Source organism: Stegodyphus dumicola, chromosome X2 (assembly GCF_044657685.1).
Source record: "Stegodyphus dumicola isolate Sdum_Otavi_A_Nest chromosome X2, ASM4465768v1".
In the NCBI taxonomy this organism is placed as follows: Eukaryota; Metazoa; Arthropoda; class Arachnida; order Araneae; family Eresidae; genus Stegodyphus; species Stegodyphus dumicola.
This window is the reverse complement of record NC_140781.1, coordinates 149719447-149745074: the sequence shown is the minus strand read 5'-3', so window position 1 is coordinate 149745074 and position 25628 is coordinate 149719447. Positions and strand designations below refer to the sequence as shown.

Below are 25628 nucleotides of genomic sequence, written 5' to 3'. Positions count from 1 at the left end.
AGAAACTTATCTGAATTTGCGTTGCGTACGAAAAAAACGTTAAACGATACAATCAACCAGACCTTTCCAGCACTACAGCGAACTTTCAGTCTTCCGAAGCTTTTAGTCACTGGATGCCAAACCACGGAAGCCGGTTCGATTGAAACAAATCTTAGGATTTTATCCATAATGATTGGTTGCATGTGACTGTTAACATTTTAATCTAATAAAAACAATTTTTCTCAAGGAAAGTTTTCAACATTGTGTGATTGATTGATTCGGAAAAGCATGTGATAGTGTCTACGGAAAGCCATGCTTTCATGCAAGACTTTCCAAGGAAACCTGACTCTCATTCACATTAAGCGCTGAAAAACCATGAAGAGCCCAAACAGCTGGTCTTTTCTGTTGAAATAGAACCCGGTACGTATGACCAATATTCAGCGCTGTCTTATTCACTCGGTTACTAGGAAGACCAAAGTCCTCCACAAAAGCATCGTCTAAAATAAAGCGCTTTGCTGTAATCAGTGACTTACTTCATGCTTTGCTGTAATCAATGATTTAAAACACGATCGAAGCATAAATGCCTGATTGAGAATTGTAACAGATATGGAATTGTATTAAGTATATGACATTAACCCATATTTTGAACCTTAAGTGTAATGCAAGTGACTGTTCAAGCCAAACAGGAGGAATTGCCGTATACATCAGAATTCCTTTAATGAATATAAAATACCGAAATGTTAGTTCTTGTCATTCCAAACGTAAAGCATACTCTGAATTGTAGAGCCCATCAGTGGTAAAAGCCGCTGAACACTAGTAGTTCGGTCCGGGATTCGAGTGCCGCCGAACGGGCTGGTTGCATGGGCGTTTTCGTAGTTTTCCCCATATTTAGCGTGTATACGATCCAGTTTCCCTTAGAAAGTCCTCCACGAGAGATCCCTTCATTTCCGTGTAGTGCTTACGGCAAAGCATGTAATAAATAAATACTCTGAACTGTAATTACCATCGAGATCTTTGATATTCCTGCACATGATAGATTTCGGATTCGGTTAGGTCAAGTTACGGCAAAGCACGAGGGTTATCTACCTGAGGGAAGGGATGCCTTCGGGTAGGGCTTTCTAACGAAAACTGGCTCGTATTCACTCACACATGAGGAAAAACACAAAAATCAAACTATGTAATCAGCCCGTCGGCCAGTATTTGAACCTAGGCCGAAATACCAACGCTCGGCGATTTTACCACTAGATCGCTGGTGAGTCCTGCACATGATAAATTTATTCCAAACACTGACAAAGATTTCTAAAAACCCAAGGAAAGCATATTCTGTTCACAAGATTGCGATTTTTCATAATACTACTGAAAAAATCATTAATCTCAGTTAAGGAAAAACTAAAAGAACGATGATACTCCAATCCAATCACGATATTTTTCGACCGGACGAAAGCGTGACCAAAATCTGTAATGAAAATAACGTCTCATGAAGTCACGCTTACATATACCATTAGAATGCTTCTTTTACTTTTTTGGAGGAAGGGGGGGTTGATTCATCACTGAAATCATAATACAGAGATGGAAATTTACGACAAACTGCATTTTGAATCAGCGTTGCATTAAACGAATTCACAACGTTTTCAAATGATAACTTACTATACCTTCCCTTTCGTCACACTGTTAAACAGATGGACAACAAGGACGAATTCAGATATAGATCTAAAATCTTACAACCGAAACCACCCTCACTGTAAGAGAACAGTACTGTCCTGCCTAATCTCTACATCGAACGCCGCGGATAACCTTGAAAAGCAAGCCTCACTAAGATAATTTTCTTTTGACCGAGCATTATAAAGGTTCCTTTTCTTTTCTTTTTTTTTTTTTTTTTTTTTAAACCCCCAAACATGGCTTCCCACACTTCGCAAATATATGGAATAATGATAACAATCCTGAAAGATCAGCGATTGTTCAAAGTTCTACGATTTTATGTATGTCTACGAAAATAGCACGTTGTCTTAAGCTTTGTCAAGTATGACTGCGTAAAAATAATTACTTCAGTTGACCTTCATAGCTAAAAACTTAGTTTGACTATGATAGTTAAGCAGAAAAAAAGTTAATACATAGAATGCGCTTAATTAATGACGGGAAGTAATCAAAGTAGTGAGGATTTGTTTGGTTTTAAGTCATTACGGCAAAGCTTCGAGGGCTATCAACCTAAGGAGAGGAATGCCTTCGTGGAGGCCTTCCTACGGGAAATTGGCTAGTATGCACGTTACAGATGGCGAAAACCACGAAAACGCCCATGCAGCCAGCCCGTTCGCGGAATTCGAACCTCGGACCGAACTACCAGTATTCAAAAACTTTAATTGTTCGGCCGCTAGCGGGTCTCTTAAGTACGGATGTACGTGCGGCAATACTGGTTAACGTTTGCTGAAAACAGTGTCTCCATCCATCATCAAATGTCTATTGGAACGGCGACACCGTCAAGCCGCATAGATGATAAATGCTTCTGGTAGCATGAAGTAAGGAGTCAGAAAATTGGAAAGACGGTTTCTGTAACGTTAAAATTAATTTAGTCGTCAGACAAGTGTGAGGTCATTCAAATTCATTCGTGTTGATAAGTAAGCAACCTTATCATAAAGGTCCGACAATAATAAATCATAAATAATATCATAAAGGTCCGACAAACCTCAATTTGCCATGCGCACCAAATAGAGGCTCCGATTAAGGTTATTTAGTAATGCTGGCTAAAAATGTATTTAAATGTATTTTAAACTATGCAAATCGTCTTCAGAAACCTACTTTAGGTTACAACTTTACTTTTATAAGTTACAATCTATGTTAGGAAATAAATATTTCGTTTTGAGAAAAGTGATCTTAATTTTTTAATAAAAAGAAGAAATGAGAAGAATATCTGCTATGCAAAACTACTTCTCGTGCAGCTTATATATTCTTGGACATACTTCAGAATACAAAGAAAATTATTTCAGTCAGACAATTATATAACAGCCATTTATTAGACTTTTTTTTTTTTTTTTTCTTTTTCCTAGAAAATAAATTAAGGGAATATGCTTACATCCTCATTACGCAGGAAAAGTGAGGGGAGGGGAAAAAAAAAAAAAAAAAAAAAAAAAACTGCTTTCTAGTAGTTTATTTCAATCCCAAAACTGACTTTGGAAGCTGTCCAAGTTGAATATTTCATCAACTAAATTATTAGTAAGCACTAGCCACGTAAAATCTGGTAAGCCACGCTATATTGTTAGTTATTTCCACAACCCTGCCATAGAAATGCTACAGATAACGGGCTCCGTAATTCCTTAATCATAATCCAAATTTAAAATGCCATGATTTATAACTACTACTTACTTTCTCTATACTGTAAAATTAAGACACGGCTTGAGGCTCATGATTTTTGCTTGATAACTCCTTTTTTAGTCATACATATTATATTAAAGTTACCATATTTAAGGGGAGATAATCCAAAAAATTTCAAAAATTTTCATTTCAGTGCATAAGCATACTAAATTTTTCGTAGCACGAGCATCGAAAAATCACCTATCTCTTCGCCGCGATTCGAATCACGAAATTTCCAACTGCGATCTGGACTTATTGCTATATGCACCATGACACAGTACGTGCGAGAACATACCATAATTCATCGTAAGCAATAAAGAAAGTCTACAACTGCTACACAGCAAACAAAATTTTGTAAAAACAACAATGAAAAATGATGAAGCAAAAATTGGATAGGATTGAATTATTCGAGCTATGTCAAAACACAGGGTTACCTACTTAAGAGGACAGACACATTCGAGGAGGACTTTCTAAGAGAAGCTGACTCGTACCCACGTTACATACGATAAACAGGGAAATCCATCAATAAAATATTCGAAATACTGAAAAGTAGATTCCACAGAAGGTTTGCTGCGAGAAAAAACGGTGGGTTACAACGCTGGATGGGTTACAACGCTGGTTAAAACGCTGGATGCAATAACAAATTCAGGATTGTTTGCTGTCAATCCCGGACGTCTGGTAACTTTATTTATATTTCATAAATGGCTGAATATATAAATTAATACGGTTGCCGATTAAATACAGATTAAATTAGAGAGACATTGCCCATAGATGAGGCCCACTGCCCGTAAGATGTTAACAAGGCGTTACCCAAATATACTAGTGCATAATAATTTCGCTTCGAAAGAGTTCTAAGCAGATATTGATGAAATCTGGAATGGTTTTGAAGAGCAAAAGTATCTCTGAAAATATCCCCGCGAAAGTTAAAGCATTGCTAACTAGCCATCTCCCCCGCCTCTTATGAGTGAATCGAGGTTCGTGACCTTGTCACGCAGATGTCACGCTCTTAGGCACACATACCCCTCACCCTCACCCCCTATTTCTTATGTGAAGCGTCACGCTTTCGCAAGCAGCACCGGAACCTTCTAAGAAACAGTGTATAGTTCTGAATTCTTTGATGTGTCTAGAATTTTTAGACTTTTAGAGTTGTTTTTCCTTCCTTCTGTCTTTGTTTGCGAACAAAAGACAACGATTCTTTCAACGCTCAATTTAATTTGATTCTTTCTTTCTTTCAATTCAGGTTTATTCCGTGGTAAGTTTCCCTTTTTTTTTTTTTTTTTTCTTTTTTCTTGACGTGATGAACACGCGAGGTGAGTTACTGCGAGCATCAGTGCTGACCAGTTATCAAGCACATCTCAGGGTCATCATATTACTAACTTAACATTCCTCTAACCCATGGAAACGACAAAACTTTAACAAAAAACAAAAAAGAAAAAAAAAAAAAAAAGTTTGATTCGCATGCCTGAAAACGGCAAAATGGCTTGAAGACATTGAATAATAGCAAATCAAAAGTAAGCATATAATAGTCTAATTGAAGTTATTTAACTGAGTGTACAGATATACTAAGCTGATTGTATTTGAATTTTATCCTTGTTCACTTAACCTCCTAATGATCCACAAGTAATGGTACCAGAGACGAAAAGCGCAAACATAGTGAAAACTGGGAGTGTTAGTTTAGAGCGATTTATTTAGTCGTTTAAAATGAAAATTCTTCTAGAGGTATTTAGTTACATTCAATTCATTAATCAGCAAACAAAACACCCCACAGCCTGATTTCATAGAAGTCAATTCAGTTCTCAAGGCTCGCCCTATATTTCTGAGGAACAACCTCATTCAATAGTTAAATCCTTACAAAGATTTCTGCAAGCGTACATAAAATACTAAAGAATGAGTGGCTAAAAAGGCGTATTTACACTGAAATTTGTACCGGATAAAGTATGTTCTATTGATTTAAATTCATGCATAATCTAAAGCTTAAGAACGTAATACTATATGTACGAACAAGAATATATCTGTAAAAGGAAAGTTACTTGGGCAATGGTAAAACACTCGAGGGTTATCGGCCTAGGAAAGGGGTACATTCGTGGAAGTCTTTCTAAAGGAAAATGGTTCTTAATCACATCACAGGTCCATGGGGAAAACAACAAAAGCTCCTACGCAGCCAGTCTGTTCGCCAGTTTTTAAACCAGGGTTGAATTATCAGTATTGAGCGGTTTTACCGCTGATAAACAAGAGAGGTCAGGAGCAAGAGAAATACTCGAAAATAAATCTACCTTCTAATCGAAGTCGAATCCGGGATCTTCATTGCGCAAGACTGATACGCTAACCATTTGCTCCATAAGAGCGCATGGAAGAGATATCTTTCTTACGCATGTTCTAAAATGAAGATGTTTATATCCAAAGGCCCAAGATAAACCAAACTCAAAGCAAGTTTGAAGTCTCCAATGTTCAGTTCGGTTTATCTCAAGCCTTTTATATAATATGTAACGCTTTACAGCTGCGTGCTTCATTTGCCTTGGCTTCGGTTTATCTCAAGCCTTTTTATATAATAACGCCTTACAATTCATGCGTTCTTCATTTGCCTTGGGTTCGGTTTACCTAGGGACCCTCTATAATTAATTGCTAACATAAACAACTGTTTAAGAGATTTTTGTGACGTAACTGATAAAAATTTGCCAGCACAAACAAATATGGACTTCAAAACTTCGACCTCGACCCTATCACTGAAAAAAAGCTCGTTTTTAGCTGAAAGGGGGGGAAAAGATGTCGTCAAGAAATATGTTGGCGCCTCTTCTCACCGATAAAGAGCAACAATCTTCGTTGAGACGCGAGGCACTTAAAAGGATCTGACGGGTAGTTAATTACATCAAGCAAAGAATGAATTAAACAAGTTGTGACTTCATACAGCATACTCAAAGACAAGAAATCCATTCATGAATTGAATGAGAACAAGGCACTCTTATAGAAGGCCTGTCTCAGTAACCTCAAACGATCCAAAAAGAAACCCCAGAAAAACCTCTTTATTCTCGCTCACACTTCTCCTACGTATATCCAACTCCAGCTGTAACCAAATGTACCATAAGGAAGAGGAAGTTCGTTTCAGTAAGTCAACTACGTACCTAAAACAAGAGTGCAATAAAATCAAGCTTCAGCAGATATTTAACATCTCTATTATTTTTTAATAAATTTGGTAATGAATGTCTATATTTTCCTCGATTTTTTATTGAAAAAATGCGAACTGGATTGGATTTATTAGATTGTGAGAAAATAAATGTCTTCATGGAAGTCTTCCTAGTGGACTGGATAAATTCAAAATACGCTAAAGCTCGCGAGAGCTATCTAAGATAAAGGATGAATTCGTGGAAGACTTCTTAAGGTAAACTGGCTTGTAGTCACATTATACGTGGGGAAAACAACGAAAATTTCCCGTTTGCCGAGACTGAACTTCGGTCGAACTACCAGTTTTCAGTATTTTAATTTGTTCTAAAGCTAACGAGCATTCTAATAAGAAAATTACGCTCGGTAAAACAGCTATACTGCATTCTAACTTTACGATGACATAGTTGCGTTATTGTCCGTAATAATATATGGGTTTTATGTTTTTAACACGGAAAACAACATTAAGTTAATATGCCTACGAGAAGGGATGCCTTCGTAGAGGGCTTTCTGAAGGATACCGACTCGCATTTCTGCTACACATGAAGAAAGTCAACGAAAACCTCCTAACAGCCATTTCACAGCCCGTTCAAACGCCAGAAAATGAACCCGGAACAAGCTACCACAATCCTGGCAGCATTAGTCTTCCCTAGTGCTAGTTGTACTTATAAAAAAAATTAAAAAAAAAAAAAAACTTGTTCTAAAATGTTGTTACATTAAGGCACATGAGAAAAATCGCGGAAGAAAAAAAAAAAAAAAAAAAATCACTTCGTATCGAAATAAAAACCAGGAAAGAATCAACTAGTTTTCGAAGATTTATTTCGCTAAGCTTTCGATGAGCGCAATATTAATTCCATTTGCCTTAATACCAGGTTCCAGATCAAAATAAGTAGTTTAGAAGTCATTTTTAATAGTTTTGTGATTCACAGACCTGTTTTTAAGAAGATCAAAATAAAAAGTTTATTAACTACAATAAACCACTGAATTTATATTCCATTGTCCCGCAACACGTCTTCCTCCAACAGATAAGAAATGAACTGGATTAGAGTGTGAATGGAATATAAATAAAAAGATGAATCAAATACACCTACAAATGTACGGTTTCCGTTAAATGAAATGCAGACAGTTGCTCTTTATAGAAGTTTTATATTCAAGGAAAATGCTCAGGTTAGCGTTACTGCTAACTACTAATTAAAATCTTTTAGTGAATGATACATCGTTGCATACATTTTGCAGATGATTACCATTATCAGAAGTTGATTAGGAGAATAAATAAGTCATTCAATAAAAACAATGCTATAAATCTTCGCTAAATTACGTAAAGCCTTTTCACAGTCATTAATATACCCTTAAATAATTTCTTCCTCCTATTAAACGAATTGACTTTTTACAGTGAAAAGCACTTTTATTTGAAGATACAAAGTACCGAATTTGTATACGCAGAAAACTTTCAATCCGTGCTAAAAGGTCAGTGTTTATTCCTATGACATAAAACGCGACTAGTTGGTTCACACATGGTTACCTGGCTAAGGGAAAGGTTTGAGTTCGATACCAGGCGAAAAGGTTGGCTGCATGCTTGGTTCTCGACGTGCGTAACGTGAATACCAGCCAATTTCCCTAAGTCGTCCACGAAGGCAACTCTCTTCTTAGGCAGACAACCCTCCTGGCTTTGCCATATTTAAAATAACCATAACTCAATGTTGAATGAAATGATTACGCGGAATTATGAATACGGTTTGTTTCAAATGTAATGCGCATAAATATTACATACCTTTAATTTATAAAATGCTGTATCTTTACATATAAAACTGAAATCCCATTAACTCTGAAAAAAAAAAGTAGCTAGACTATGGCTGTAAAGCGTTATAGAAATGAAGCTAAAACAATTCATCCTCTTTAAAAATGGATATTCAATTAAGAGACTCAAAATGAGTTAGCAACATCACTTGCAGCATCCGAATACTTTAAGCGTGACTTTAAACGCGCATTCTATGCTCTTTACATATACATGTCGAAAACACTTAAAAAAAATCTCGGAAAATTGGTTCAAGTGTTCTGCCAGAACTGCTCACTTATGACACAAAAAAAGAGCAAAAAGACAGTCCATATATTGTTCCTCTTCAAAGACAGTAGAGGAGGGGGAAGTTAAGGGTGCACTGGCCATTTTATGCTCGACGACGATATACAGCGGAAATGCCTCAGTGGACTGTCTCGGAATAATAAGAAGAAAGCATTCTATCAACAGTGCTCGAGCCGGGTTTTGAACAAGTTCCATATTTCCACTCAAACCACTCAAATTTCGCATTTCTATGCAAGGTTTAGGGAATTTTTTTTTTCTCTCTTTCTGTAATTCATATCCATTTCACTTACAATTTCAAAATTACTCGTTTCTTTTGCATTCAAATCAAATCATAAGAACGCTCTGCGGTTGTAAAAGAATAAAATACGTAGCATATCAAAGCGCTCATTTGCAGGTAATCTTACTCGCGTTTCCTAGTAATGATTTGAATTACGTGAAAAATTATTCGGTGAACAATCGATCTACATTTTGGTTCAAGTTCACAAAGTGCAAATTGAGTAAGAAGCAAAGAAACGCTTCATCTCTGACGATATCTTCCGACGCATTTATAACTATTATAACCAAGGCATTGAAACGGATGACTTCTTGAATATAATTGAGAATGATGCGGTGACCAGGACATAGAAAACTGAATATCAGGTTTGGGGAATTCACATCAAGATGAAGCGTTAGTAGTGCATTGTTAAAAAAATTATTCTTAAGAATAAATTCTTCCTTTTATTATAAGCATATTTAAAGTGCGGATTGTTTGTCTGGCAGTTTGCGTAAAGGTTGTAATAGCTCACGTATGGTAAGAGAAGTGAAAGTCTTGTGTCGAAGGAATCTTTAAACAATATTTTTACAGTTTTATAGTTTGCTTTCAGCTAATTTGTTTTCGTTTTATATAGGTTGTTTTCAAATTATGTTTTCATTTTTGAAAGTTTCTTTCAAAATTTTCCACAAAATCTATTATTGCTCCTTACCAGCACTAAAATATTTTGCAAGAAATTCCTAAGAGTGCTTGCTCTGATCATTCATGTTGCTGATTTCATTTACTTTAACGATGATCTGCATCGTCAAATTATTTCATTTTAATAAAACAAATTATAATTTACAGTGCAACCTGCGGTTAAAAAATATTTACGTTTGGGGCAGAGTATGAGGCACTAATACAATAACGGCATAAAATGTTAGTGAGATGTTAAATAGATGCATATTAAAAATTCTGAACAGTATTATTATACTTTTGCTCCTAACGAATAAAAATTTTGACCGGAAAAAGGTTACTTAAATTATTTTTCAGAAGTAATTAAAAATTTTTATATAACTGTTTACCTCCTAGTGGAGAAAAAGCAGGTATTTAACCTGCATTAAAGCAGGTTTATTTTTTAGAAGAGGTAAATACCTGCTAACTGCATAAAAGCAGGAGAAAAGGTTTATCGTGACTTTCCCCTGCTAGGTATATTATGTTAAATACAAGGATACAGCGAGAGATGAAAGCGTCTTAAATATTTGATTTCCACATGCAAGCTAAGATTCCTTCAAATACTCGCTTTCAGCTTTACACGAATTTTAAAAATATTGCGCCCCACCAGTGGGCCGGCAGTTAAAGACTGTTGAATACTGGTAGTTCTTCCTCACTTCGAACAGACCCAAACAGGTTTTCCCTGTTAACTGCATGCACAGTTTTATGGTTTTCCTCATGTGTAAAGTAAATACCAGACAATTTTCCTCATAATGTCCGCCACCTACCTGCCTAAAGGTATCTCTCCTTTTAAGATAGAAAGCCGTCGTATGCTTTGCCAGATTTTAAGTAACCTAAGCTAAAGGATATTCCATAAATAACGATCCTGAATTTAAACTCTAAAAAATTGTTCAAAATGTGGTAGTGAATTTTATAAAGTGTTTCCTCACTGTGGCTCTAAACATTTTAACGTTTCATAGGGTCTCCGTACAGCAAGAAGTCCACTTATAAAAATACCAGTTATTACTAAAATATTAATTACGCTTTAATAAGTTAAATCATTAGATAAGTACATTTTATATTTACTTTTAAGTGATGGAGATTCCCAAAAAAAATAACATAAGTACATTTTGTATTTACTTTTAAGTGATGGAGATTAAAAAAAATAAATAAATAAATAAATAAAATAACAAATTGTGTTTAACTTCATAAACAGGATTTCAATATTTATGGAGGTAAATCACTTTTTCTTTCTTTCTTTTCTATTTGTTTGACATAACAAGAAAATCAAAGTCGTCTAAGTTGAAGTACGCACAGTAAAAAGTTTAAAGTCTTTTTGGCAGAAAAATGAAAACGTTGAAATCTGGTCTGTTTTAGCGGCGCAGACTCCAAGCATGCGCAAACGTCTCGGAAGACGATTTTCGGAGGGTCCTTGCTAATTTTTTCTTACAAGAGACAAATAAAAGGTTCACTGCGCGTTAAACTATTCATAAAAGCATTTAACTGCAGTCAGTTAAACTTTTTTCAAACCTTAAACTATGAAATCCTTGCAGAAGACCAATTTCTATGTCCGTTTGCTGCATTTTCATTAAATGCCGACGATAATCATCCTACTTAATCTCCCAAAACCAAGCAGCATCCTTCGAAGCCACAGTTCGGGAGGGTGGCCCCTCACGTAACCTAGGACTTAGAAAATTTCTATCTCTGCTTTGGATCACTCAGTGCTACTGAAATGACTGCACATATCTGTACATATTTTACTGATTCTTTTACTTTATAACCTTATTTTTATTCTATCCAATGTGTATATATTCCTCAATAAGCTATTTACAACTGCATATTTTCTGTCAACTGAGCACTACTGAGACTGATGAACTCTGTGCTATGCCACGCCCAGTGCTCATAAATTCTGGACTTTGCAGCAATTTCACGAACTGTTAGTGAAAAACTCTTGTGAAATCCATTGACTGGAACTCTTGCCCTTCAGAGAAAAATATGTTTTCATTATTTGAATGACAAATATTTAAAAAAAAAAAAAAAAAAAAAAAAAACAAGTTTTCTTAGCCATCACATGACAGGGCTCCACTTTTGACTTTCTACGCTAACATTGTATATTTGTAAATACTCATATTTAACCAAGATTCAATTATGGAACTTCATTCTGAATAATTTTATTTTATTTTGACTTTCATCATTTCAACTTTTTTGCATATTTGTATCTGATTTGTATTTTACACCACCCCACGATGTTACACTCTTTAGTGGCAAAGTGCTACACTTTCCCTTATTTTCACATCTTGTCTCTGCGACACCTTTGTTCTGTTTTTAGTACTTCCAGGTACCCTTATTAAACGACAACTGGCAAAAAGCCTGCAATCCACGCAGGCTAAGTCCAGTATAACAGCGGAAAATGGAATGGAACTATTCATATGTTTATTATTCAGAGGGGGCAACAGCTGTACTGATCGTCTAAGACGCCGAAAATGCTTACAACACATTTGCCAGTTTGTTATGTCTACAAGACAACCAGCTAATGCAATTATTTTCCTCTGGATTTCTTTTTGAATGTGGAAGTCTGAAGTTTTCGGGAATTTCGTCATCCAACCGATTACGCAAATTTTTTTGACGCTTGAAGAGGGACAGTGGAGAAAAAAGGTAAACTTGAGCTTGTAAAAGACATAGAATACGTTATTTTTGCTCGTAAAACGGAGCGGAAATTTTCATTAGCTCTGTGGGGGAACTTTTCGGGCCCAATGCGATGGTTCTTAAAAGCAGTATTTCGTGAATCGGAATTTCCCCAAAACATCGATCCACCGTACAAAATATTTCATACCTTTATATTTATTCAAAATACGCAAAGATTAATATTTTCTCCAAGTAATTAATATTTAATATTTTCTCCAATAGTAATTAATATTTTCTCCAAGGGGTCAATCGCAAATTTAATAAGCGCTGCTTCATCCAATACAGAACTGCTCATTGGCCAAATGCACATCTTTTGTTCCTTAAAGCTGCTCAAAAACATTAAAGAGTGATGCAAGTCTGTAAATTCGTTCTTGGATATATTCACGAATTTTGCATAAAAATTAAAGATTTGCATGTAAAGGTATGAAACGTTTTGCATTTACTGATTAAAGATACATGGATGTTTTGCTAATTGGAGCTTTCGCTGTATGAGAACCATATAAAAAGTTAGATATAACTGAAAGAAACCCTCCACTCAGCTTTGAAAGGCTTCATAAAATTTTTCACTCATATGTTAAGAAACTTTTGTAACTGGAAATACATATCTACGATCAATGTTTAAGGAAAAAATGCCTGTACGTATCCCCCTTCCCCACTTTCAAATGCTATGTCGTTCAAAACAGCAATCTTACAGATGCTGAAATGATACGGAGCAAATTCCAAGCAAACAATCGCGATATCCAGTTGATAAGGACAATGACTCTGTAATGACGTTTAAGAAAAATCACCCAGAAAAGAGAATAAAACTGTAAATCAGAGTCAATTTCGTTATTCAGAGCAATTAAAAAAAAAAAAAAAAAGAAAAGAAAAGAAAGAAAGAAAGGAAAAAAAAAAAAAAAAAAAAGAGGGAGGAAAGGAAATCCCTTTACCCATCCTCCACGTATTAATTCTCCGATGATTTTGAAGATCACCACAAAAGATCGACCAGATATTAACGACATGACAACAGACATACAATAGGTCTCTTTAATACTTTACTTTTTCAAAAGGTCTGTCTTCTTTCTTTTTTCCGGTTCCTCTCCCCCTCGAGCTACAGTATCCGGTTCACTCTTGCAGGGTATGACGTCATATGTTTTCAGGTTCGTGATAACACCCTGCTCACCCATCTCTTTCAGATTCTTTCCATTTAAGCATTTATTTATTCCGCTGACTGCAAATTTTTGCGGTCAGTTTGAGCTGAGAATCTTCTCGTCACTGTTGAGTATCGGCGGGGAATCTATGTATAGCGAGGTGATGCAACAACCGATGTGATTCACAAGCGTCTGCTGATATTCAACACAACTGTGAGTCACACATAAAGTGGCCTGATTCTAACAGCCGGGAAGCCACTGTCCGCAAGTCGTTATCTGGACCGTGTTATTAAAGCTGCCCTTTGTTCTACTGTTTGTTTACCCCAAATTGAATTAAGAAAAGTGGGAGCATTTAAGTTGTTCTCTAAAAGACATCAAAGAATAAAGTCCTTTAGATTTCGACAAGGACATTTTGCAGATCATGATAACTTATCCATTTAAACTTTACTTATGCACGCATTTTAAACCAAAAGTGTAGAACCATTAGGTTCCCTCCCCCCGGAAGCAGAAAACGCGAAAAGTCAGCGATGCCCTCCCTGCGATTCGAACTCTGAACCTTCCGATTGCTACCAAACGACTCTTCAGTTACAACATGAATGCACGCAGTGAGGTAGAAGCAAAATTCCTTATGTTTTTCTCCCCCTCGAGCTACAGTATCCGGTTCACTCTTGCAGGGTATGACGTCATATGTTTTCAGGTTCGTATGTGTTTGTTTGAGCTACAGTATCCAGTATACAGGGCGACTGGAAAGGCGGGACACACCTGCCAAATCCATGTGAGGACAAATTACCCATATGCTACATTTCCGTTCGGGAGCCAATTACAGTCATTAGGTTTATTTTGGTGTTAGGAGGTATGAAAAATCAACAACGTTTTTGCTGGGTTTCAAATTCCGGAGGCTAGTCGTACGTGCTTCCAATAACACCACGAACGAGCGGAAAGAAAGGAGAAAATTCCTTACAAAGGAATTAATATGGCTATAGCACTGCTACGTAACACGCGCAAACTGTTTATCAAATCTTAATATCTATTATTATTAAGTACTGAAGCTATTCAGCCGGAACGCAATAAACTGCCTGATTTAATGATACTTCTGGGCGCCAGTAGCATAGCTATATGTGCACACGACTTACATTGCAGAACACGTTAACAGTCTAAATGCTGAACTGAATGAAAGCAATACAATTCATTTCGATTAACTTTGATATGTCTCAAAGAAAATTCCGAATATATTTTTGTTTATACTTTATCTGAAAGAATGCCATCTCACTAGACATGGATTCCGTCAAAAAACAATAACAGTCACGACAGAAACCACTTCTCTTGCAAGCAAACTTCAGAGTCTGATACGTAAATAAAATTAACTGTTCTGATGACGTTCTTCTCCAAAAGCATTTCAAAGGCCAATGAAAGCTAATTCTTTTTTAATTAAAGGCAGGAAGCGAACCTTTTATTATTAAAAAGGAACCTGTCGAAAGATGAGGATTAGAGCATAATATATAATGTCATTGTTCGCACTAAGAAATGAAAGCACATTTAATAATAGAAGATCAGTTAATTAAAAAAACTTATCAACAGAGATCGTAGCGTTTATTGTTTTAAATACTTTTCGAAAGTATTTATGCTTCTGAGTCACTTGAGAAAAAAATTTTTTATTTCAAGTACAGACACCTCAAATGCCAACGCTCAACTAAGACGTTAAAAAAATTGCGTAAATCTTTAGTTGTATGTGGGTCTATCCCATATGCATGTCAAAAAAAAAAAAAAAAAAAAAAAAACCTCTGGAAATAGATATGTACGATATAAAAGAAGGTACGAGGTTAATTTATGCGTCAAAGAACTTGATGGCTAACTCTACACAAGATAGATGCCTTCCAAGGATGACTCGCTAAAAGAAACTAACTAGTGTTAACGTTACGTTACCATTAAAAATCGACATTTCGATTAATTCTCCTATTCGAAATGTACTAAATGTAATACAACCATAAACCTAAATTTATTTATTTCAAACATTGGTTTAGTTTGCTACGGTAAAGCACACAAGGGCTATCTGCCTCAGGGGAGGGAAGCCTTCGTGGAGGACTTCCTAAGTGAAACTGGCTCGCATCCACTTTGCAAATGGGAAAACTACAAAAACGCCCATGCAGCTAGTCTGTTCGCAGCGATTCGAACCCAGGAGAAGTACCAGTGTTCAGCGACTTTACCGCTCGGCCACTAGTGGGCCTTTCAGAAATTGGTGCATGTTTAAATACAGATGTATCGTAAATATAAGGATGATAGTCTGCTAACGTCACAGCAGAAAGATCTCACAACCTGGTTTAGATTTTTCTGCAAAAGATGAATTATTCATTAAAACGTGCCTCATTGAACAATATTTCGGGAAGATTCATTTTATTTGCTTGGATGTTCGAAAGCAATACTTTCCTTTGTACCTATAACCGAATAACAGTAGAGGATGCCTCCCTTTAGCTTCTCAAGAAGGCAGAGCGAATTAATGAAGTTACACTGTGCAATGATGAAATAAGCTTTAATATTTGTCGAAAAATCAAAGCATGATTTATGTGCAACACTGAACGATTGATTAATCAGTCCTATCAACTGAGGAAATAGATATCTACGAAATAGTTAGACCGTTCACGATATATCAATAGTTCAAAACGAATGTTAAACATAAATGACTATTTCCAACAACATTATCTTAGGGCAAGTAAAATTAGATTCTGTAAAATGTGAATAAAGATGGAGATATTAAAATAAAAGAAAACTAGCAAGAGTGTATCTACTCTTCAGTGAAGAGTTAGAAGATTAATAATTTTGATAAAATAAAATTATTTTTAGAAAGATTTTTAAAAAGAAAGCTGTTCAGCATATCTTTTCCACGAATGAAACCAAGAAAAAATGTGCATATCAAGATTATTCCATCCTGTTACCGAAACAAAGACAGGAGCGAATTTTAAAACCAAAATTTCACGCCTTAACATGATTATTGGGGATCACCCAGATACAGAAATTAAACTAATGCTGTATGGATTTAGTGATAAATCTGGCAACTGCATAGCTAGTTGAAGCTACCTTGGACGTAGGTAATACATTAAAGCACTCGTAAGTTATTCGCCTTAAAAGAAATGTCTTCGCGAAGCATTATTCTAATGAATATGGCTTGTGATCGTTTTTGCACTCGGAGAAAATAATGGAAACCTCGTGTAACCAGACCACGTTCACAGCTTCCGTGAAATGAGCAAAGAACAAACTGAGAAGGTACTGACAGGCGGTGACACGATAGCTAATGGATCTCAACAACAGCTATTGGACTGGATTGTTTGGTTTATTTAAATATGGCAATGTACTCCAGGGCTATCTACCTAAGGGGAGGGATAAATTCGTGGAGGACTTCTTTAGGGATACTGGCTCGTATGCACCTTACACAGGGAAAAACCACGAAAACACACATGCAGCTAGCCCGTTTGCGAGATTCGAACCTCGGACCGAACTATCATTGTTCAACGACTTTACCGCTCGGCTGCTGGTGGGCTATTGAACTGGATTACTTTGATTACAGCAAAACACATCAATGATCGGCTCATGAGAAGTATATTCATGGAGGACTTTCCAAAGGAGGCTAACCCGTATTTAGTTTATGAATGGGACAAAACCTGGGACGAACTATAAGGATTTTGCGAGTTTAACCAGTCGGTTAATTATTTAGCTGATTGATGCTATACACTCAAGGGTTTTTCCTAACAGCAGAAACACCTTCGTGGAGAACCTTTACAGAAAAATTGGCTCGTATTCACGTTACAATTACAATCATATGCGGGAAAATAACGAAGCTCGCACACAACCAATTAATGGAACGGAAAAGAAACGCGAAACTATCTACCAGTGTTCTGCGGTCTTATCCGCTTGACTACCGGTCAACGTTAATAGATAACAGGAATGCGACATAAGCCAATTTTAAACATTTGATTATATCGAATTAATCCTATTATTACTGTTAAAGAACGGGGATTTTAGATTCTATTTCACACAAACATTTATGTGCTAGGATTGCAATGTCAAATATACAAATTGCGATAAAAAATACATTTATGAGTAACAGGAGATTTCCAACCTATGAAAAGTTGAATGAGATTCCTAGCTTCGTTCTAGACAGTGTCATTTATGCTTTATAGTTTTCTGTGAAGCCAATGAAAAATTTTCAGTATTCAGCGTTTTTATATGCTTCTTACTAGTGGCTCAGAACGCACACAGCATTTCATGGAATATCATGCTCGTTTTCAGTATTTTTCATTATTTAATACAACTGGAATTAATTTACATTGAAAAGGTGAAAGCATCTCTCGTTATTATCTCCTAATGTCTTTAGCGTGTAATATTAAATGTATTAATGTATTTAAAACGTTAAGTATTATAAATACTTAGTCATAAAATGCAGAAGAAATTATTTGGTCACTAATCTTTACTTAGTAAAAAAAATACATTAAAAATAAAACTTATATAACATCAATTCACATGTTTTAACTGAACTTTTTAAAAATTAATTCAAGAAATTAAAATGTGAAAATATCGTTTAATTCAATCATATAAATATCTGTCACAATCAGTTTTGAATAATTTTAATCCCGCAAAACTGGAGAAAGTTTCCTTAATTACAGCCCATCTTAGCCACTATTAAAGTTGCATATTATATTTTCCATATACAAAGGCTTTATTTCACATATTATACCATGTATAAGCATTTATTTTATTATAAAAACACCGATTACCAGCGCAATTGCTATTGAGATTAAAAATTCTCCTTAAAAATAACCACAAGAGAAAACTATTCCGGGAGAAAGGATGGATAATTCTTTTAATGGAAATTTCTCTCGATTTTAAAAGTAAAAGCCTTATTACGAGATGGGCACAATGACTTCCAAGTGAAGCGTAAATGACACCTTTTTTTACTTAAATTCCTCACACTTTTTTTCTGACGCTTCTAAATACCACAAAGAAGAAGCATTCGCTGTCAAGTGAGTTGAGAAGTATGTCAATAAAAGAACAAGTAGTTGGAACAAAACAGGTAAAATTTATCACACACATAATGGGAGTACCTTTCCGCTATGTAAGAAAATATCACTCGTATAAATACCAGCTACAATCGTATCATCAAACATATGTCAAAGTCGTACGGCTTCGCACAAGATTGGTGTCAAGGTCCACATACAGAGCCGCAGTAACTCACTTCGTTACGCACGCTTCCTTTGCCACAAAAAGCGCACAGACGGCACCAGTCTTTTCTTGCGTTACATCACTTGACGTACAACAGCAATCATGGCATCATGGGCGAAAGAAAGTGCAAAAGTCTTGGAAAGTGTTTCCCCCCCCCCTTCGTGTTCTCTTAGCTTTTCAAATTTCTGAGAACATTGAGACAAGAGTTTTTCTACTTCGGTGGCATATTATTTTAAAACTAGTTTACATGGAGTTCAAGTGACAAAGTATATTCGGAGGAACGCAGATATGTATTGATGCGTATCCAAAGAGGTCCAAAAGAACTTTTTGCAAAGGTCCACTAACAAACAGGTTGAGTTTTTTAAAACCACCGAATATTTGTCTCATGATACAGACAAACTGTTGAAATACCTTTAGAAATATTAAAAGGAAATCGAGATTTGCAATAAAAAACGATTTTGATATCAGGAGGAGGAAATAACTTTCAAAATTTAATGTATTTACATAATGAGATCATCCAAAATCAGTGTTATCATTCTAATTTTTATATATCAGATAATATTAGATCAGTTTTAGTAAGAACGTGAAAAAGGAACCCCAATTTTACAAAATCCATTGGGCTAAAAATCTTAAATTTCTAGCATTGCCATACAAAATCTAAGGGAAACAAGTCGAGAATTTCGAAACATATGTATAAGCCGGACAAAAGTGCAAAATCTCATGTTTCTTTAGCAAGGATACGCTTTGAAACAATTACCACTGCTGAGCTATACATTACATATATTACATATTATTATATTTTAAGGACTTAAAAATTACATTCTACATCCGTATCTTTCTCTCTCGCTCCAAGGATCTTAAATAGTATTTTAAAAGCTTTTTTGAATAATTTAAACTTCATCCGTGAAAACCGTTTTAGTTTATTATCCAACAATTCAAACAATTCAAAATTTAAAAATAGTATGCTAATGCTAAAATTTATAGGAATTTATTTTTGTTAGTTTCTTGGAAACGTCTCATGTCTAAGAATCTCTGCTGATATGCTAGAATACGCCCTTGAATACACCAAATTCAATGCAATACCGATTAGTCAAAATACACCTAAATCGTTAATAGGCAATAAAAACCAAAGCAGATTATATCATGAATTAATTATCGGTAGCAACATATATCGAATTGAGTCATCAGTTAAAAATTACAATTATATGCCTTACAGCATATCACACTACTTCAAAAACAAATTCAACAATTGAAGAAGTATGCAAGATTCTAAATTTCGTAATCAAAACTGAAATGCCTCTTTCTTTTTTTTAACTCCAAAGGGGCAGTTTGCCCTGAAGGACTATTATTTTCATTTAGGCATTTTGCGTTGGTTCACTATAAATGTCAGATTCACTTTTCAAATTGTTGCCACCAAATATTATCGCCTGTATTATATTTAAAGAAATAAAATAATAAAGAATCTGCATAAATGTATGTATGTTTCTCGCATTGTGATAAAACAACGGTACCTAGAGCCATCCAGTTTTGTTTTGAATAACGTACTTTTCCACCCGAATATAAGCATCTGAAAGCCCACATTTGGAATTTGTTTTATCTATTTCGTAAAACTTTTAACGAATTTTTGATTAACAAACCCAACGATTTAAAAGCCAGCAATGGCAACACTCTACGGAGAGAAAAAAAGCCTTTTTATCTCCAACGCACCTTTCAGTTTTTTTTTTTTTTTTTTTTTGCAAGAAAATTTTTTGCTGACCAAAGTGACTGTAGCGTTAACATCACCGTTTCCCGAGAGGCGAGTGTAACAAAGGCGAGAGGTAAGACGATCCGTATTGGAATAGAAGCACCCTCCTGGATATTCAAAACCCGTGGCTTTCAATAAACGAGGTTAAGAATCGCATTTTTATGTCCGGGTACAAGACCACCTCCCCTCCCGACTCTCCGAAAGACATAAAAAAATGTAGCATTCAGTTCCGGGTGGAAGATGAAGGTGGAAGACCAAGATCGAGTTCAAGAATTTTGTTGATTCGAAATCTCAGATGAACCCCAAGAGCATTAAATTCATTAAGATTTATTTACAAAGATAACAGTAACTAGGCCTGTTACGGGGTCATGAGAAAGTAATAAACTAACGAATGACAGACCTGCAGAAAATGAAATGACGTGACGCACTGCACATCACAAAATGTAAATGAGATAAAATTATCTACGGATCTTGGAAGGTTATTTGCTTCATAAATGCATTTAGATAACTGATCCTATAGAAAACGGATGTTAGAGATAATATTAGTTATCCTATCAGTGAATTTTTTGTCTCGCCAAATATAGCTCAACATTCTAAATCTACTGATAATGAACAAAAGATTCCACAACGCACTGCGGAGGGGGGGGGGGGAACGGGACCGCCCCCATGGCTTAATTTCTAAAATTAGAAGTGCCGGAGCCCTATGGAAGACCGTCAGCAAAGAGGAACAAAAGTAAAGAAATAAATAAAATGACTATTAAAATCCTTACTAATTTTAAAATTAAATAGTTAATTATTACGAAATTAATTAATATTTAATTAATATCTGTTAATTATTATTTAATTAAAAATAATTAATTATAATTATTAAAATAGTTAAATGATTAATGATTAAAGTAATTAAATAATTAAAGATTAAAGTAATTGAATAAAATGTAAAGAGATATATTAAAATTTAATAAGCGATTTGTAATATAATTTTATTGCAAAAAATAAAATTTTCGAGGTCAAATTTCTACTGAAATTGTTGTTCGGTTACATAAATGAAGCGCCATCTAGAATTATTATTTATCCCAAAAACTAAGAAGGCGCAATTTAAGCTCTGACCGCCCCAGAACGAATGCCTCAGCACTTTTATGCTGGTCTGTCATTGTTCGAAAAGACAAATATGGTTATAAAGCTGTCCCGGTATAAACGTGCATGTATTCTTATAAAGGTCAGTTTTTAAGTTGACAAAGCAACCTTCATAAAAGTGCCGACACTTTTATGCAGGGGCACCCTCATGCAAATAGGGTTTCGTGTGCTAATCGGGATCAGCAAAGCAAAAGAAAATTCTACTTGTATAGCTGCCCCGATGATAAAGGAATCCGCAAGTGTGCTTTTCACAAATTAGAAACTATTTTCATAAGAATGCGGGTACCTTTATAGCCAAGGCACCCTTATGAAAATCTCTGCCTTTTCGAACAACGACTGACTTGCATAAAGCTGTTGACATGATTGTTGATGGAGTATCGTTATGAAGGTGTTTCAGAAAAGGCGAGCATTTTGTATCCGAAAAGGATTGATAAAACGGCAGCTAAAAGGAGAGTACGATTAACTAAATTGATATGATTTTCGCTTCAGAAGAAGAGGGACCTATATTAAATCGCCCTCGAAATTGAAGTATCCATATACAGTCTACGGCAACCGAAGGTTGCTTTTTTGTCTAATTTTAAACAACACCACTTACTTTCTGTCAGCCCTTTTTACATATTTACAGGAGGGAAAAGTTATTGTTACAATTCATAACTATAATATATTAATATTAAATATCGTTCGAGAAATTTAATAAATTCACAGAAAAGAAAACATCTCTTCCTGAGAATACAACCTTCAAAATGCTACGCCGTGATAAAAATGTAGAGTATCATAATCAGCTCGTATGTAAGATGCAAAGTAACAGCGAAAGGGCCGAACTATGCATTTTTAAACTGGCACTGATCGAATTTATTTACAAAAGGTGATTTAGAAGACAATAAAATTTGAATAATGCATACATCGAGTAATATGCTATAAATCACTGATAACGACCTTGAATTTATTTTAACTCCACATTAAATAACAAAAAAGACAATATTACTGTTTGATATTATTTAACGACGCTATTAAAACGAATACTACTCACTTAGAAATTAGGCATAAAATAATTAGAACGGCTCAAAATTTTAAACACTAAAGCAGCATCGTTTTTAACAAACAACTGAAACCTGGTATTTCGTCTCACGTTTTGGTTGGTTTATTTGATTACAGCAAAGCACTCAAGGCCTATCTGCCTAACGGGAGGGATGGAGGACTTCCTAAGGTAAACTGGCTTGTATACACGTTGCACATAGGAAAAACCATGAAAACGCCCACGCAGGCAGCCCGTGCGAGGAATTCGAACCATAAGACCGAACTACCAGTGTTCAGTGATTTTATTGCTCGTGGCACGCTTCTTTCCACCGGATGAATGAGCTGGCTCCTCGAAATTTCCTACGCAGATAGCCCTCGAGTTCTTTGCGATAAACAAATAAACCGAACCAAATCTCGAAATTTCCCCCATGCGTGACATTAGCACCAATCACCGTTTTCTAGCAGGATTGTTATTATGGAAAAGTATATATATAGTATAATGTAGGTGTGTAGTATAACCGTAGGTGTTAGATATGTGTGTAATGTGATGATTTATTTTGTTGCAGATAACTTGATGACAGCTGTATTAGGAAAGGCACCTGTTCACTCTTTAGCCATAGCCGAGATAACTGCAGCGTAGGTAGCTGGAAACTGCGGTGTAGTGGATGACCGGATGGAATTTTTGGAGGAAGCACGACCAGCTTGGTAGTTAAATAAATTTATGTTTGGTTGACAAATTTCTTAGCACATATACTCTTAATTCGTAGAACAACAGGAATGTTAAACGCACCCCACAACTTTAAATATGTAATTACATCTTAGATAGGGAAGAACAGATAGAGAGGCTAAGCGACACATAGTCATCTGGAAGGTGAAGTGGCAAAAGAGTTCATATTCAGTTGAGGTACTATTTAAGCTTCGAAAGTCTGTTTTAATCCTGGGCAGAAGATTACAGCAATGCAGATACTACTAGGAAATTGAAGATGCCTTGAAGTTGTTGTGCTTTAAGTGAAAATTAGTAGTAAAATAAAGTTTTTTGTCAGTTTGTTCCAATTATTTTTTAATTTGTTAAACACATACGCCTAAGTTATGTACTTCGTATTACTTCGGCCACCCGGCTATTGGTGGAGTTGTTTTCACGTGAAAAGTTTCCATGTAAGCCCCTTGTCCTTATGAAGATGAATTCGTGTATTGTTTGTGCCACAAATTATCACACGGTCAAACGACACAGTAGCCTATACATCACACGCCTTTTCTATTACTGTGAACAATTCACTTCGACTTCATTGTGAATTTACGTCTGCAAGTTCTATTTTATATATACTATACACGGATTATTGTAAGTTGATACAATTTTAACATCATTCTGCAAATAAAACATTTCACTTAAAGTAATATTACAGAAATTATACTCTAATATTGCAGAAATGAAGCAAGCCTCATTTTAGAACTATTACAGTCATGCGTTTGACATGGTTGACGTAGCTTATACCAAGTATTCTCTAAACGGAGTCGAGGTTTCTTAATGGAGACTTTTCAAACTAAAAGCATCGAAATTCAATAAAAATAAGAACGTTTAAAAAAAAATCACTCATGTTGAATATACGTTCTGTAAGATCTTTTTCTTAAAGTGGCAATCATAATGAAGCATTTCCATTACTTTTATCTACGAATGATGATCCATAAGCTACATTTCTGTCATAATGCGTAACCTCAAACTTGAGGGTGGTGAAACAAGGGTAAATGCGTTGCAGACCTTGGCTATTAGCACTAAGTCAGCACACAAACAAAGGGAGATAAAAGAAAAGCACTTACATATTCGTGACTGATCACCGTGTAGTCATTTAGGAAACTTGAAACCAGTAAAACATCGACCGAACGCAATCAGTAAACATCGCATCTAGGTATATAGACAAGCGGCCACCGACAAAAAGGAAATTCCTGTTAACCAGAAAATTCCGATAACTGAAGCTAAGCCATTATCATCTGGAGAGGAATGCGGGTAGCGGTAGATCCTCCTCTTCTACAATGCATTATCAGGATAGTGAAATTTATGACGGTGTGTTCGCATATACATTGCAGATAACGTGATGGGGTTGGGGCCTATTAAGCGATAGATGTTTGCCTTTTTTTGCCGACAGATATGGCAGCCCTGAGCCGAAAACGGAAGGAACAGTGGCTAAATTTCAATAAATTAATTCTCAAAATTTTAGTGGTTTAATTATGTTAAGATCTGAAAAATATATTCTTTTATTCTTCTCTTATACCTTTTAGGACTCGTACACCTACTTGTGGTCAAAATCATTCGAGCGCGTATTAGACAATATTTATAACAAAGTACTTAGTACAGAGTTAAAGATATGCTTTCACACAATGTATATTATCTTCAATATATCCCATTGGTTTATCTGAAACGGTGTTTCTCATAAACAAGCATTTGAACTATATACAAAAGAATCCAGTTTCCCCAAAGTCTAACAACTACAGAATAATTTAGCGCGAGTACGAAAAGTCATTTTGAGGGAAACCAATTAAGTCATTACAACGATTCGGAAAAAATGACTTGCATTTTGAAATTTGCCTGCTCTATAACACACACGTTTCAAATTATAGCTTTCAGTAAATGTATCAGATAAGTAAAGAGCCAGTTGCTCAATACTTCCATGCGTGTTTAAATCACCGCACTCTGTATCTCCTCTTTTTTAGACGATAAATATTAATAAAAATAAAAGTTAGTTTTTACTGTGATAGTTAGTGACTGCCAATTCAGATATGCATTAATACAAAATGCGAATTATACATACACATCATATTCCACGGTAATTTTTCTTCAACTCCTACTGGACGAAAAGATTGGTTATTTGAATATAAAAGCATTTGATATTCGCAGGTATGAACGCAGGGACAGAACTGATCGTTTTGATTGCATAAAGGGTCAACTTCTGCATAACTGGATTTATGAAAGAAATAAAAGCAACAGTAAAATTGTTTCGAGTGTTTCAAATTGTTGACCGCGTCTCCAGCAAGGGCCGAAAGCTACAAGGGAAGGTATAATTAAAACTAGTTTCGAGTGAGAAGGTATGGGATACGCTACAGGCTAAGCCTGGAGTGGTAAGTTTTACTGTCTCGATCCAACCCCAAGAGCATTATTAGGGCAAGTGCTTCCTGCCTTTTTTTTATAACAATACAGAAGCCTTTCGGGAG

At 35.5% G+C, this 25628-nt stretch overlaps 1 protein-coding gene across 5 annotated transcripts in view; it reads right to left on the bottom strand.

Annotated features, from left to right (window-relative positions):
* The window catches only part of LOC118184567 (uncharacterized), a 761893-nt gene that overhangs the window by 277878 nt on the left and 458387 nt on the right, over positions 1 to 25628 (bottom strand). Inside the window, exon 1 of one of the 5 annotated variants that reach the window (XM_035354269.2) lies at positions 24240 to 24385. The exons of the other annotated variants lie outside the window; for them this stretch is intronic. Coding sequence (XP_035210160.2) covers positions 24240 to 24241 — 2 coding nt within the window. The 5' untranslated portion in view covers positions 24242 to 24385. Of the gene's footprint in view, positions 1 to 24239; positions 24386 to 25628 lie in introns of those variants that run through there. 5 annotated transcript variants of the gene reach the window in all.